At 55.7% G+C, this 16317-nt stretch overlaps 1 protein-coding gene across 4 annotated transcripts in view; it reads left to right on the forward strand.

Moving 5' to 3' along the window:
* The window catches only part of RAB11FIP3 (RAB11 family interacting protein 3), a 76284-nt gene extending 61485 nt beyond the window's left edge, over positions 1–14799 (forward strand). For all 4 annotated transcript variants that reach the window (XM_075994906.1, XM_012737812.2, XM_012737811.2 and 1 more), the window contains 8 exons: positions 1887–1980; positions 3786–3889; positions 7928–8068; positions 11086–11167; positions 11834–11971; positions 12213–12368; positions 12536–12676; positions 13011–14799. In XM_075994906.1, coding sequence (XP_075851021.1) covers positions 1887–1980; positions 3786–3889; positions 7928–8068; positions 11086–11167; positions 11834–11971; positions 12213–12368; positions 12536–12676; positions 13011–13124 — 970 coding nt within the window. In that variant the 3' untranslated portion in view covers positions 13125–14799. The remainder of the gene's footprint in view (positions 1–1886; positions 1981–3785; positions 3890–7927; positions 8069–11085; positions 11168–11833; positions 11972–12212; positions 12369–12535; positions 12677–13010) is intronic.
* Positions 14800–16317: the final 1518 nt, after the last annotated feature.

Here is a 16317-nt window from a genome sequence, read left to right on the forward strand (position 1 = left end):
CTGCTTAGGGTCAGGAGTTCGAGACCAGCAAGACCAAGACCCTGTCTATACAAAAAATAGAAAATTTAGCCAGGCATGGGGGTGGTGCCTGTAGTTCCCAGCTACACGGGAACCGGAGGCAGGAGGATCGCTTGAACCCAGGAATTTGAGGTTGCAGTGAACTATGCTGATGACACTGCACTCTAGCTCTGGTGAAAGAGCAAGACTCTGTCACAAAAAAAAGAGCAGCAGTTGGCCAAGAACACGTCCATCGTCGGCACCCGTTTGAGAATGGTGAGATCCACAGACAAAGCCCCAGATAGCACTTGTGTGTCCCCCGGCTGCACATTCATGGGCTCTGTAGTCCCTGGGGGTGGAGAAACCCTTCCTTCCCTCCTCCTTAGAGCATTTATAGAAAAAAAAAGGAATAAATGTACAAGCTCAGTTGGTACTAAAGAGGAAATAGAATTTCATATACTTGGTAATATAAAAATTTTCAATGTAATTTTTATTAGCATTTTATTCAATTCTTACTTTGTGCTTTGTCCTTAGCAAAGCTATTTATATGCATGTCCTTGTTTAAGCCTCATGATTGCCACAGATCCCCATTTCATAGGAGAGGAAGGCTCACAGAGGGTCCATGCTTTCTCAGGTCACACAGCTGTGAGCATAAGGCTGTCTGGGGCTGGGCGCAGTGGCTCACGCCTGTAATCCCAGCACTCTGGGAGGCTGAGGCAGGTGGATCGTTTGAGCTCAGGAGTTCAAGACCAGCCTGAGCAATAGTGAGACCCCATCTTTACTAAAAAAAAAAAAATAGAAAAGAAATTAGCTGGACAACTAAAAAATATATAGAACAAAATCCGAGCATGGTGGTGTGCACTGTAGTCCCAGCTACTCGGGGGCTGAGGCAGAAGGATCGCTTGAGCCCAGGAGTTTGAGGTTGCTGTGAGCTATGATCACACCACTGCACTTTAGCCAAGGTGAAAGAGTGAGACTCTGTCTTTAAAAAAAAAAAGAAAGAAAGAAAGAAGAAGAAACTCAACATGCACACTTGCTGTTGGCACTTCCGTACAAATACTCTGAGAGCTTTTTATACTCCAGGCAAATTAGGGTAGATATAGATTTGCCACAACTAGTGATGTCAGTGTAAACTCGTGGTAATTATGAACGTGTGCTTACTGAGCACCTGCTAAGGCACCAGCAGTGAACGAGCAGCTCCTGCCCTAAGGCTGTGGTGTGTAGGGCACCGGGGGCTTATGCTAGACTGCAAGGTCACGTGGCCCTGCCACGGGCTGGCCAGTACCTTTCACGGCTGCAGGACCTGGTGCTGCAGAGGACACAGGTGCCCATGTGCTTTCCCAGCGTGGGTGGACTAGGCTCCAAGTGTGACCCTGAGTGAGGCTTCTGGGATCCACACCTTCCTCGGGTCCCCTGCTGTCACTGCCACAGGAGTACCTTTGAAAATCAGACATCGAGAGTGTGCAGAGGTGATGTGTGTAGAAGTCAAGATCCTGAATGAAGGTTTCATGGGCCTCTGGTGGAACGAGATCATTTCATATTGTGGTTAAGAACAGTGTTGTGTTTTATTGCACCTGGGTACAAAGTACCCTGGTGCCATTAGCCGGCAAGGAACAAGGTCGTGTTCCACATCAGGCTCCAAAGAGCGCGAGGAGAACTCCGACCACAGAGTGGGACCTGCTTGCTCCCAGCCCCTTGGTAAAGCCTTCTGGCCCAGGACACCCCCTTTGTTTAGTGCTCTGATCGGGAGGTGACCTTCCCAGAGCAGGGGGTGCCCAAACCCAGGCAATGCTGTTGTCTGCTTTTCAGATTGACTTGGAAACACTTGTGTTTAAAGAACTTGTCCTTTGGTTTTTCCCCTTTCCTCTGCTGCTATTTCTTTGCCATAGGTACCTGCACCAGTCGGGGGCCCTGACCATGGAGGCCCTAGAGGACTCTCCCACCGAGCTCGTGGAGGGCCCAGAGGAGGACATTGCTGACAAGGTAGGCCCTGGGCGGCTGGATGGCCCCACGTAGAGAGCAGGGGCAGCATGGAGAGAACAGCCCCTGTCTGAGCAGCTTGGCCAGGCCTGCTGCCGTGTGAACGGGGAGGGGAATTTGGAACATCAGGTGAACCCCCTCAGGATAACTAGCACAGCAGGAGGCGGCAGTGGCGCCATGGGGCTAATGAGACCACCGGCCAGCCCTGACACTCCGTAGCAAGTTTCCTCTAGGGGTGTAGCTGCCTAGAGATAAAGAAGGAGCACTTTGTGTCATACACGAAGAGGCAACAGAAAGGAATGTAATGGCTGCGAGAGGCACCTCTTAGCATGTGTGATCCTGTGTTCCCAGAGTCAGTTCAGGAGGAGCAGGGTGATGCTGGCAGCATCATGGGGACCCCAGAGATGGAGTTCACCAGACCCTTGGAGGCAGGATCTGAGCCTTTGGGTGTGGGAGACGAGGGTCTTGGCCTGCAGGGGTGGCAGAGCCACCAGCATAAGGAGCGGGCTCTTCCCTGAGCTTCGCATGGGTGGGTCACACCTGGAGGCAGGGTGGCCTCTGCCATAACGGCTCTGCTTCTCAAGGAGCCACTTGACCCCATGAAGGGGAGGTAGCAGCAACCCCCCACCTCCCTCTGCACCCCTGCCTCCTCCTGCACCCCACATCCTCCTATACCCCCACCTCCTGTACCCCCCACCTCCTCCTCTTGCACCCCTACCACCTCCTCCTGCACCACCACTACCTCCTCCTGTACCACCCCATCCTTCTGCACCCCCCATCCTCCTGCACCCCCCACCTCCTCCTATACCACCCCATCCTTCTGCACCCCCACCTCCTCCTCCTACTCCCCCACCATTTCCACCCCCCATTCTCCTGCACCCCCACCTCCTCCTGTACCCCCTGCTCCTACACCCCCACCACCTCCTCCTGCACCACCCCACCACCTCCTGTACTCCCCACCTCCCTCTGCACCCCTACCTCCTCCTGTACCACCCCCACCACTTCCTCCTGCACTACCCCCGCGACCTCCTGCACCCCTGCCGCCTCGTCCTGCACCCCTGCTATCTCCTTCACCCCCTGCTCCTGCCCCCCCCCGCCACCTCCTCCTGCACCACCACCACCTCCTGCACCACCACCCCCGCCGCCTCCTGCACCCATGGCTCCTGCACCCCCGCCTCCTTCTCCTGAACCCCCTCCTCCTTCTACACCCCCTGCCTCCTTCATCCCCTCCTCCTCCGGCACCCCCTGCCTCCTTCTTCAGCCCTGTCTCACTTCCTGCTATAACCCTTCCCTATGACATCTCTGATCTCACACTGTGCCTGCCTCTGCTTGCCTTCACTTCTCCCACTTTGTGGGAGTCTGTCTCATCTGTTGTGAGCTCCCTGAAGGAAGGACTGAGTCCTGGGCCTTTCTGTCCCTCATAGCTTTGGACACATGGCGCCTCCTTTGACTGGGTCTGCAGAGCTGGGCCCGCTCCTGTGTGTGGATTGGGGCCTGGGCCTTGCTGCCCCAGGTGGCCATCAGCCCAAAGGGCCTCTTCTGCCCCCAGGCCTCAGAACTCCTGGTGATGTGTGCACTTGAACTGTCGGGTGACATCATTCCCCAAGCTCTCATTCCGTGGGGAGCCGCACTGCACTGGGTTAATAGGACAGCCTCCAAAACTGAGTTAGACCCAACCCCAGCTTAGCCGGGTGGTTCTGATTCTGTGCCAGTGCTCAGAAGGTCCCCAGCGCTGCCTTCCAGGTGGCTCCCTGGGCACAGCCCCCACTTCCTTCTACTTGACCTCAAGCTGTGGTCTTGTTGCCAAGGTTGTCTTCCTGGAAAGGCGAGTGCTGGAGCTGGAGAAGGACACTGTGGCCACCGGTGAGCAACACAGCCGCCTGCGGCAGGAGAACCTGCAGCTGGTGCACAGGTGAGCCTGGGGCGGGAAACTGGGGTCTGTGGCTTCGTGCCCCCTGTGCACTCCTGTTACTGTGCCGCTTTCTATACCGCACAGAGCAGGTTGTGGCCCCTGTGCGGCGTGTGGCTCTCACCTTGAGCTGCCCATCTGTTCTGTGCTGGGAGCGGCGGGTTGCCTAGCTGTGCGCTCGAGGCAGCTGACTCAGTGCTCTCCATGGCCACGTCTGCAAGCCCTAGACACACGTGGGGCCTAAAGGAGAAGCCAGGGGACAGCACTGCCTCACGTCCCAGAAACAGCTGACGGCCGCACCCACACAGAAGAGGAGGGCTGGCAACAGAGGGACACAGGACCTGGTGCTTGGCCCACAAGCAGTCAGGAAAGCGTGGAGTGAGGCCACAAGGAGACGTCATGCTCCTCGTCACTCTGCTGGGTGTGCCGTGAGCCTCTCTCAGCCAGTTCTCTAGAGACCTGAGAGCCCTCGCGGGACAGGGTGGAAGTCCACCTGCAGCTGGTTAGCAATCACTGTCGGGATCCTCCAGCTTGTGACCCTGTGTCTGAGACCCCATCCACCCATCCTGAGGAAATATGCCCAGCTGTGAGCACTTGTCCCAGGATGGGGTATCTGCCCTGTGACACGATCTCACCTGTTCTTACACTCTCCCTGGGAGGCAGGTACTGCTGCTGTCTTCATTTCATAGATGAGGAAACCGAGACTCAGGGAGCTCAGGTGACTGCCCAGGGCCTCGGAGACGGCAGGTGGAGGCACTGGGCGTGAGGGGCAGCCCCAGGCCTATGTGCTGGAGGAGCAGGAACAGCAGTGGTGTCTACGCAAGGGCTGGATCTATCCTTGAAGAATATAGGTTGTAGAAGTTCCTAGCAGCAGAGAATGAAACGAGTGGAAACTGCTACATCAGGGACAGAATGGGCAGCCTAATTACCACTGGGCGGGAGTGCCTAAGAGGAAACAGTGTAGCTGTGGTGTTTGCAGGGAGAGGGTACAGGTGTTCTCACCCGTAGAGTGATGTTTGATTTTCAGACCAGCACCAGTGTGCAGTGAGGTTTCTGGTGCAGAGTAAGATGAGCTCAGCCTGGGGTATTGGCTCTCCAGGTGTGCCGCAGGCAGCTGGGCACCGTGGGAGCACAAACAGCCTTCTAGGGGCTGAGGCAACAGGGAGGCCCGAGAGGCACTTGTGGGACCTGAGCCTCTGTCCTGACAACCGGGCTACCTCCTAGCTCCTCTCAGCCTCCCACCAGGGCTCAGACCTACTGCACCTCAGCTTCCTGATCCTGCACCTGCGCAGCTGGACTCAGTTCTGAACAGCGCTGGACACAGGCCCATGTGCACTTGTGTTGGCAGCAGGGCATTTGCAATGTGACCCAGGCACTCCCGCCACAGAGGACATTTGACTCCTGCCTCAGTGTTACCATCCTGCAAATTAACATTCATAACCTGTCCTTCAGCTCCAGGAGGTGTCTGCCCTGTGAACTTAAAATGCGTCGTATTGTAGGCATAACTTGCACATTTTAACAAACTGAAAACTAGTTCTCTTGTGGAGTGGAGACCGTGGGCTTAGCAGCTGCCCACTCTGGTATCCTCACCAGGGAAGTGCCTGCCCCCAGCCCCTGCGGCAAAGCTTGTTGGAGGTGCCAGCCACAATCTTGAAGGGGCATGGGTTCCAGTGGTGTGTTGAGTATACGTTGCATCTCCAGAGACCATTGCTACTGTCTCCTTGTCTTCTCGAGCTGAAAGTCAAGATTCTGTTCTAGAATGTCTAGTCTGGTGTGTACGTGTCAATTATCCATGTGCGTGTGGCTTCTCCTCTCCTGCTTCATGCCAGCCCTCGGCCAGGCCTCCGCCCTAGGCTCGGCCGGAGTCAGTTCTCCTGAGCAACATGTTTATGCTGCTGTTTCTTTTTTCTTTTTTTCTTTTCTTGAGACAGAGTCTCGCTTTGTTGCCCAGGCTAGAGTGAGTGCCGTGGCAACAGCCTAGCTCACAGCAACCTCAAACTCCTGGGATCAAGCGATCCTACTGCCTCAGCTTCCCAAGTAGCTTGGACTATAGATATGCACCACCATGCCTGGCTAATTTTTTATATACATATTAGTTGGCCAATTAATTTCTTTCTATTTATAGTAGAGACGGGGTCTTACTCTTGCTCAGGCTGGTTTTGAACTCCTGCCCTCGAGCAATCCACCCGCCTTGGCAGAGTGCTAGGATTATAGGCGTGAGCCACCGCACTTGGCCTATGCTGCTGTTTCTTGATGTTCCCATTTTTAAATATCTGCCCCACTCTGAGCTAGTTGCTCTCTAGCCCTGCTGCATGGCTTTCTTCCACTCACCACCATCCTAGGAATTCTGTGTGCTTGCTCCTGTGTTTGGTTCCTTATTCTCTGGAGCCCCCCACATGTTTTATTTTTTTGCATATTCATTTTCTGAGGACATCCCCTCATAGGGACCTGGAAAAGGATACATAGGAGCCAATTTCTTTGAAACCCTCAGGTCTGAAAATATGTTTATTCTCCCCACCCCAGCCTCCACCTACAGTTTAGCTGGGTATAAAATTCTACATTAGAAGTCGGGTTCCCTGAGAACTTGAGGACTTGCTCCAATAGCTTCCACCCCAGGCTGGTGCCAGTCCCTGCTGTTCTCTGTGCAACCTGTATGTCCTACCCTGGGTACTTGATGAGGATCTTTTACTGGTTTCTGTGCTATACACCCAGTTGTCAGCCTTTAAATCTGGAACATGTGTCCTTCAGCCTCAGGAAGGTTTCTGGAGTACTTTTCTGTACAGTCTCTTCCTGTCCCGTCAGTTACTGATCACACAGTCGACTACTCGGCCTTTTCTCTCAGTTTCTTTTCCTTTCCCAATCTCTAACTTTGTCTTTATGTTCTTTTTCTATATAGTATCCTAAAATTTTCTCCTTCAACTCTTTTTTTTTTTTTTTTTGAGACAGAGTCTCACTTTGTTGCCCAGGCTAGAGTGAGTGCCGTGGTGTCAGCCTAGCTCACAGCAACCTCAAACTCCTGGGCTCAGCAATCCTACTGCCTCAGCCTCCCGAGTAGCTGGGACTACGTAGTAGGCATGCGCCACCATGCCCGGCTAATTTTTTGTATATATATATTTTTAGTTGGTCAATTAATTTCTTTCTATTTTTGGTAGAGACAGGGTCTCGCTCAGGCTGGTTTTGAACTCCTGCCCTTGAGCAATCCGCCCGCCTCAGCCTCCCAGAGTGCTAGGATTACAGGCGTGAGCCACTGCGCCCGGCTTTTTTTTTTTTTAATTTTTGACCTAAAGTCCTAATATACAATCTCCTTCAACTCTTATACTGGGTTTTTAAATTGTTCTTCCCATGCTTATTTTTTTTTTGTTTGTTTGTTTGAGACAGAGTCACACTCTGTTGCCCGGGCTAGAGTGCAGTGGTACAGCCTAGCTCACAGCAACCTCAACCTCCCAGGTTCAAGCAATCCTCCTGCCTCAGCCTCCTGAGTAGCTGGGACTACAGGCATGCGCCTCCATGCCTGGCTAACTTTTTTTGCTGAACACCAATGGTGTTCAACTGCCATGGTCCACATGTCGGATCTCATGTTCACTTTCGGGAAAGGATGTGGACCTTGAAACCTGGTACTTTCTGGCTTTACCTCAAAGCCCTGCGTGTCTGGACTGGAAGCTGCTCATCATGTTTGGTGACTGCGAGTGGATCCAATGTCAGTGAAGAGGCCCTGGCAGGCCTGGGGCCCTCTAGGCAGGGCTTCTATCCACAGAGCAGACAGCGCCTATGGGTGTCAGCTGGGGTGGAGGTGCAGGGAGACTGTCCCTGCCCCTCTGGCACCTTCATTGTGGGGGCCCAGGGCCATTTGGGAGGCATGTTCCTGCTTCAGAACTGCCCAACCAGGGCTCTGGGACACACCCCTGTCCTCCTCCCAGGTGCAGGCAGTGCTCTCTCAAGTCCTGGAGCTGCCCCAGGCACAGGTGGAGAAAGGATGAAGTTGGGAGCCACTGCACACCCCGGGCCTCCAGTAGGCTTACCCCCTCCCCTTCGCCTTTGCAGAGCTAATGCGCTGGAGGAGCAACTGAAGGAGCAGGAGCTGAGAGCCTGCGAGGTGGTCCTGGAAGAGACCCGGAGGCAGAAGGAACTCCTGTGTAAGATGGAGAGAGAGAAGAGCATCGAGATCGAGAACCTGCAGGCCAGGTAGCGCGTGACCCTCCAGAGCAGTGCCCTGCCCCCAGAAGGGTGCATGGTCTAGGGATAAACTTGATTTGGGGAAATGGGAAAAACCTATGTGGATAAAGCCTTAAAAATCTCCTAAAGGCCACAGACCTGAGTTCAAAGACTTGACCCTATGTGGGTGTCAGCTTCTTTGAATGCCTATCCTACTGATGTATCTCAATCGAAAGATCAAGCTCTTTTCAAGGAAACTTTTCAAAATTACTTTTATGCTCATCTGGAGGCATAAGCCTTAAATGAGTCATAAAAAGTCGGAAAACACAAGGCAAGGAGGGAAGTAACTACACCGTCTATTACAGTAACACACAGCCTAAAGGCATGAACTTTAGAGCAGTAGGTGCTGCCTGAGTGGCCCCCACAGCTCTGTCTGCAGGTACCTGGCGTGCGTTTACAGACATGCTTGCCAGGGGTGGTTCTTCACGTCTTTAAAACGTGTCCACCAGCAGGTAACGGAAACGCCTGTTAGCAGAGGAGCCTGGGTCCCCATCCTAGCGTGATCTCTCACTCAGCACTCCTCTCCTGTGCCTCTGGGTCATGAGAGTGAGAGAAGTTATCTCTTACAGTTTAACCGAGCCTGCACTGCTGTAGATTTTAGTGGCTTTAAATATTCATAAAAGAATATGCCAGCTTCTTTAGCTTGTGTTCCTCTCCAGCTCTTAAAGGCAGGATGATACATTTTTACCTTATCTAAGAAGAGCTCCTGGGCATTTTAAAGGTGGGTGGCAGGAAGAGATGACAGTCAGCTGTGCCGGGGTCACCTGGACAGGGAGGCCTCCTCACCTGCCGCTGCAGTGGTGCTCTCTCCTGGGACACAGAGCCAGGGCAGCCAGGACAGTGTGTGTTCCCTGGCCTTGGCACAGTGCAATTGAGTGGGTGCAGAATACAGGTGTGCTTCTCACCTGCCAGCCCCAGGTGGCATCTTCTTTGGGGCCTTTCCACTGGGGCTGTGGGGTGGGGCCCAGACGGGGGAGCAAGTGGAGCTCAGTGTCACCACCTCTCCCAAGCAAGCCTCCTGCCTGCCCCAGGCACCGAGTCAGTGCTACTGCATTCTAGACCCTGGCGGCCTCCTGTTGCTTAATGAGGTGACCACCAGAGGCCAGCAGGGTGTCCTCGGGGCAAGGAGTATGTGGATTTGCTCTGCCACTGTGCTTAACTGTCGGTTCTGCAAAGCAAGAATAGCCCCTCCTTGGTCCAGGGCACCTAAAGGCCCTCCTTCTGCCAGCCCTGTGCTGCCCAGAGGGTCCAGTCTCACACCAGATGCTGTGAATCAGAAGGGACAGCAGGGTGACAGGATGGTGAGGACAGTTGGACTATGGAAAAGAGCCAGGGCTTCTTGGAGAAATGGCCGATTCTGGGGTGGAGCCTGGAGTAGCTTATAGTCCCAGAAAGCAAGGAAGTGCTCAAACTGAAACAAATCACACATGGACACACTGGTGGGGTGGGTCAGAAGGACACAGGGATCAACTGAAAGCTCCTAGGGACCGATGATCTAAGCATCAAACTGGTCAAGATACTCCTGGACTTTTGCCCAGAGTATAAAATAAAAGTGCCTGAGTCTGTAGTGACACAGACCAGTGACTGTTGTACAAACAAATGTGGCAGACGTCTCAGGGACAGGCTTCCAGAGGACAGAGTGGGTGAGAAAGCAGGGACTTGCTAGGAGTCGAGAGTCGTACGGTGCCAGGTGCACTCATGTGCAACGAGAAGGGCCCCTTACCTGGTCTAATCACAAGAAAACATCAGGCCAGCTTGCAGTGGCTCATGCCTATAATCCTGGCACTTTGGGGGGCCAAGGTAGGAGGATCATTTGAGCTCAGGAGTTCAAGACCAGGCTGAGCAGAGGGAGACCCATCTCTACTAAAAAAACAGAAATTAGCTGGACAACTTAAAACATACAGAAAAAATTAGCCAGGCATGGCGGCACGTGCTTATAGTCCCAGCTACTTGGGAGGCTGATGCAGAAGGATCACTTGAGCCCAGAAGTTGGAGGCTGCAGTGAGCTGTGATAAGGCCACTGCACTCCAGCCTGGGCAACAGAATTAGACTCTGTCTCAAAATAAAACAAACAAAAAGAAAGCATCAGACAAACACAGTCTATGTGACCAGGACTGCTCAAACTGTCAAGGTTGTGACAAAGTAGGAACGTCCAGGAGACTGTCACGACGAGAGGGGACGTGGAAGACACAAGGACTGAGTGCAGTGGGGGAGGGGGGCTTGGGACGGGAAGGACACCTACGGGAAAAACGGGATGCTGTTGGTCAACAGCATGTCCCAGTGTTGGGGTCCTGGGTGCACCGTGGTGACAGCACCGGGGGCTACAGAACTGGGCAGGCCCATAGAGACTGCGCTGTGTCTGCAACGTTTCTGTGAGCTTAAAATATCTCCAAACCCAAAGTGTATTTAAAAGCTATTGTGGGCCGGGCGCGGTGGCTCACGCTTGTAATCCTAGCACTCTGGGAGGCCGAGGCGGGCGGATTGCTCAAGGTCAGGAGTTCAAAACCAGCCTGAGCGAGACCCTGTCTCTACTATAAAAATAGAAAGAAATTAATTGGCCATCTAATATATATATATATATATATATATATATATATATATATATATATATAAAAAATTAGCCGGGCATGGTGGCTCGTGCCTGTAGTCCCAGCAACTCGGGAGGCTGAGGCAGTAGGATTGCTTAAGCCCAGGAGTTTGAGGTTGCTGTGAGCTAGGCTGACGCCACGGCACTCACTCTAGCCTAGGCAAGAAAGCGAGACTCTGTCTCAAAAAAAAAAAAAAAAAAAAAAAAAAAAGCTATTGTGGACTACAGAAAGCTTTGCTCTCAAGCCCTTGGGTGGGTCCCTAAAGACTGGCCATGGTCACCGGGGCATCTGTGGGTCACCAGGCAGCACCTAGCAAGGCTGGCTGGGGACACCGCTCCTCCTTGCCCCGCGGATGCCCGTTTCCTGGGGAGCAGACCCCAGCCCTGCTCTTGTGTGCAGGCTGCAGCAGTTGGACGAGGAGAACAGTGAGCTTCGGTCCTGCACACCCTGCCTGAAGGCCAGCATCGAGCGCCTGGAGGAGGTGAGCTGCCGGTGCACTGCAGCCCTGGGCCCTCTGCTCCCCACACCGACGGGGGTCTGCGCAGCCGCCACGGTGTGCTGTGGGGTGCGGCTGCTGACCAGGGAGCTGTGCTGTGAGTGAGGGAGCGAGGCCAGCTCCGGGCTCAGGTCACTGTCCCTTTGCTGGAAGACACCGGGCCTTGCCCAGCCTCCGGTTCCCCCCCAACCCAGGTTCAGTATCCACAGGGCCCAGAGATTCACTCTTAAACTGAGGGTCTGAATCCAGGGAAATCCAGGGAGCGGTATTCTCTGAGGGGCAGGCTCCAGGGCCACCATGGGGTACCCATGTGCCAGCTGGTTCACTTACAAGCCTCCATCCCCTGCCTTCTCACCAAGGGTCTTCTGGAAATCTCCAAAACTGTAGGATGTTCCGAGACTACCTGAGCCAGAGGAGCCAGGCTGGACCCCACAGCCACGGGGTCGGTCCTATCCGTGTGAGGGTCCTTTCTGCCTCCCCACCACTGAGGCGTGCCCCTCAGCCACGAGGCAGGGTGGCCTTGGTGGGAAGGCTAGGACAGCACTCTGAGCACGGGGCCACCACACCAGCGTCAGGGAATGGAGGGGTCGTCCTGGGGGACAGATGGGTCGGGCAGCTGACACGTGTCCATGCAGGCTGTTGTCTTTGCAGGAGAAGCAGAAGCTGCTGGATGAGATTGAAGAGCTGACAGTTCGGCTCAGTGAGGAGCAGGCGAATAAGAGGAAGATGGGGGACAGGCTGAGCCAGGAGAGGCACCAATTCCAGAGGGACAAGGAGGCCACCCAGGAGGTGAGTGAGTGCCCCGTGCCCGCCCCTCTGCTCTCAGCCAGGTGCTGAGATCCAGGTGCAGCTGCTCCTGCAGCAGGCGGCGAGGAGCCCTTGTTCCCGTGGCCGTGCTGCTCCTGGTGTAGTGCTGGCGCGTGGCAGCTTTGGGAAACGTGTCATTATCCCCCTGAGAGATGGTGGCCAGACCACTAGGGTTTCAAAGCCAGTGGTGACTGACAGTGGCCCCTCGGTGGTCACCCCGCAGCTAATTGAGGACCTCCGCAAGCAGCTAGAGCACCTGCAGCTCTTCAAGCTGGAGGCGGAGCAGCGGCGGGGCCGCAGCAGCAGCGTGGGCCTGCAGGAGTACCACAGCCGCGCCAGAGAGAGCGAGCTGGAGCAGGAGGTCCGCAGGCTGAAGCAGGTGCGGCCCGTGTGGGCCACTCACACCCTCGTACCCCTGTGGAAGTTTCCGGAAGACTGGGTGGGAAGGGAAGCACATGGAGGGCCAGTGTCCACACTGGAGGTCCTGCCCTGGCTCAGCCACTAGCAGGAGCCGTGGCCCAGCAGTGACGCTATTGTGCCCCCCAGGACAACCGTAGCCTTAAGGAGCAGAACGAGGAGCTGAACGGGCAGATCATAACCCTCAGCATCCAGGGCGCCAAGAGCCTCTTCTCCACCGCCTTCTCGGAGTCCCTGGCCGCAGAGATCAGCTCTGTCTCCCGGGATGAGGTCACGTACCCTAGTCTGCACACTGTTGTCTTTAGGCCGTTGCCTGTGGTCTGTTTGCTGTAACACGTCTGCGTACTGTAGCATGTGGTCTATTTGCTATGACATGTCTGTGTGCCGTAGTGTATGTTCTATTTGCTGTAGCATGTGGTCTGGGTGCTATGGTCTGTGGTCTGTGGCCTGTTTGCTGTGGTCTGTGCACTGTGGTCCGTGGCCTGTTTGCTGTGGTCTGTGTGCTGTAGCATGTGACCTGTGTGCTGTGGTCTGTGCACTGTGGTCTGTGGCCTGTTTGCTATGGCTCATGCACCACGGTTCTGACCCTTTGCTCTCCCTACAGCTCATGGAAGCAATTCAGAAGCAGGAAGAGATAAACTTCCGCCTGCAGGACTACATCGACAGGATCATCGTGGCCATCATGGAGACCAACCCGTCCATTCTGGAGGTCAAGTAGAGGCAAGAGGGCCCAGCCCAGGCTGATTCAGGACTCCGCCAGCACCCTGGGGTGGCCCCGTCACACCACGAGGAGCTGAGACCAGCAGGTCCCACAGTCAACTGAGCCCAGAGCTTACAGGGAGCCCTCACATGGCTGGGCTGGGCCCAGTGAAGACCGGGGCTGCCAAAGGGGCAGGGGGCAGAGGGAAGTGCAGAGGGAGGGCGAAAGGGAAGCCCCAGGGCTGCGGCCCACAGCAGGTGAGGGCTGGCTGGGCCTCCGTCAGCACTGACGGTCCTGGGGCCAGAGCCTCCCAGCCCCGAGTCGGCCTGACATGGACGTCCACACTTCTGCTCAGCAGTGATGGGCCCGAGAGCCTCTCTGTGCAGAGATGCAGGTGGTTTCTCAGGCTGGGCTCTTCTTCCTGCTGTCCATCCCTGTCAGAAAGGAAGGAAGAAGGCAGGTCCCACTGAGGGTGCTGCTTGCCACGTGCACCCTGACGCTGCGCTGCCCACGCCTGGCCACTCCCGCATGGCGTACAGGCCCCTGGATCCTCACACTGGGCGTGGCGGTATGGGAAGGATGGGGAGGTGTGGTTGGCTTGTGGCCCCACCCGGCTCTCCCTTAGCTGCTCAGGCTGTCACCCCGCCTGACAGGGCCACCACAGTCCAGCTTTGGGTCCAGGGTCCTTCAGGCCCTGCGGCCATTCCCACGGCCCAGCCCTCGCTGTCGTAGCTCTGGGGGATCTATCCCCTATGGGGGCTGGGCGGGAGCCATTGGGACCCTCCTCTCTGAAACCAGGACTTGAGATTCTGACTGTGTGGAACTCTCCCTGGACAAGGTGGATGCCACCAGCCCCCTCTGACCCTCAGGTGCAGGTGCTGCTTCTCGACAGGTGTGGCCCAACCTGGCCTCCTGGAGTCCACACCCTCTCCACACGTTGCTGCCCTGGGTAAAATCTGCGTTTCCTGGGCCAGAACCAAATGTCTGGAACCCTGTTTCCCGTGCAAATCGTTGTTCTTCGCAAGGGTGCATTCTGCAGGAGGGTGGGGCAGGGAAGTTTCTCCAAGGATGTCGGGCAGAGCGGGAGGCCTTCCTGCCCTGCGCCTGGCGCTTCCTGGCACCTGCACTACCCAGGGGCGGTCGGGAGGCACTGAGCCTGCCATGCCCGGGGCGTTCCCATGTGGGCTGAGGCCACCCCATTGTGTGCACACGTGCACTGCCCTGCACCGCTCTGTCCTCCTCGCGGCCCACCTTCCACACTAAGATTGAAGATGTTGCCTCGTATTGTACATTTTGGGGAAAGCCTTGGGTGTAAATCAGTGTAAACTTGGAGGAAAGATTTTTCTATCATGTAGAGTAGGTATTTTTTATAGATTGAAGGTTGATCAATTTTTTAATACTTTCAAGAGAGAAAACTATCTGTGTATACACATGAAATATATATATATATATATGTATAATATATAAATACTGGAGCCCTGCCTCTCTGTGCCCAGGTCTGGCCCTGGTGACGTGGGCTCTTGTCCTGCTGCCGCGCAGCAGTGCTGACTGTAAACATGAGTTACCAGGAAACGGTGTGAGAAATGCACAGGCACCACCGCACACTGCGCCTGCTTCAGTCCCGAGAAACGGTTCTTCCTGCCTGAGTGCAGGAGGGTGAGGGGCCACCACTGATTAAAGCTGTTACCGCACACACCGAGGCTGGCTTCTTCCTCTGGACGGGCCACGGGGCAAGGTGGGCTTGGGGTGCTCCTTGGGCCTGGCCCAGCCTCCCCCAAGGCATCTGGGGCCATCGGTCCTGTGGGCTCAGACCAGAGGAGACCAGCTCTGCAGCTTGGTCAGGCCAAGGGCCTGGCTGGGGCCCCAGAATTGCACCTGCAGGCTGGGCAGAGTCTGGACCCTAAAGCCCTGTGGCCCTGGCAGCCCTCACACATCCCTCTGGTAGCAGGACTCGGTCCCCAAGCTCAGCCCAGGAGGGCTGCTGACAGGACACTGAGAGGTGGCTGGGCATAGGGGCAGCACAGGGCTGTCTGAGCGTCACAGGTCAGAGGTACAGTGCCCTTACCCCCAGTGACAGACGTCCACGTGAAAAGGGCAGTGATGTGAGAGGCCACACACAGCACCTCACCAAAGGCAAGGGAGAAGGCAAGGGCCCAGGATGGCACTGGGCTCCGGGAGGGTGGAGGGCAGGGCTTGGCAGCCCACAGGCATTCAGATGCCACTGTAGTCACAGGGACAGCAGAAAGAGGGTTCTAAGGGGAAGTGACCATATCTGATGGGGAAGGGCAGGTTGTTAGCAAGAAGTCCCCATAACACATGCTTTGAAAAGTTCACCACTCAGCCCAGGCATCGCTGGAGCAAACCATGCGGAGGCAGAAACCAAGGCCCAGGGAGTCTGAGGACCCAGGGACAGAAGGCTGAATCTGAGGGGCTGCAGCAGAAGGCCCCAGGGTCAGGACTGGGAATCCTGGACGCTACGTGGGGTAGAATGGAAGAGCAGATTGGGGGGGTTGGGTGTGTCCAAGGCCAGATTCCTGCCCTCCCACCTACCCAGGGGAGGCCTGCACTCTCAGGGGCCTCAGCACCTCCCTCCTGGGAGGTGGCCCTCCACCCCTAACCTTGCAGTAGCCTGGCCAAGGGGCTGCCTGCATCCCCCAGGTGGGTCCTGTCCCATTTGGCTCCTGACACTCGATCTTGAGTCTTGATCAGTTCTTCCCCCCCCCCAAGAAGATCTGCTGGCATGTAGAGGTGGCCTCCAGCCTAGCCAGGCCTCGTGGTGCTGCCCAGATGGCACCCTGGCCCCTCCACCTGCTGGAGCCCAGAAACCTGGAGAAGGAGGCCCAGAGAAGGGCAGCAGCTTTGGCCAGAGACCTTACCCGAGTATATTTTACCCACAGGTAGGCTGCCCTCCTGGGCCCAGGGATGTGTGGCTCACAAGCAGGTAATCACAGCACCACCAGGACAGTCTGTGAGTTTGGTCAGAGATGAGCCAGCCCACCTGCTGGCCATGGCACCCGTGCCCATCCCATCCACCTCCCAGTGTGCTCTTCCCACGACAGTCTACGCTCCATGGCGGCAGTAGGGTCTCTTGTTTACTGCTCTGGCCCCAAGGGTGCCTGAACGGACACCTCCCACCTCTGCTCAGCCCTTTCTGCCTGGCCCTCCCTGCCTCTTCTCCAGGTGGGATCATGCCTTCCTGTCATGCCTTCTA

The sequence above is a fragment of the Microcebus murinus genome, chromosome 19, assembly GCF_040939455.1.
Source record: "Microcebus murinus isolate Inina chromosome 19, M.murinus_Inina_mat1.0, whole genome shotgun sequence".
NCBI lineage: Eukaryota > Metazoa > Chordata > Mammalia > Primates > Cheirogaleidae > Microcebus > Microcebus murinus.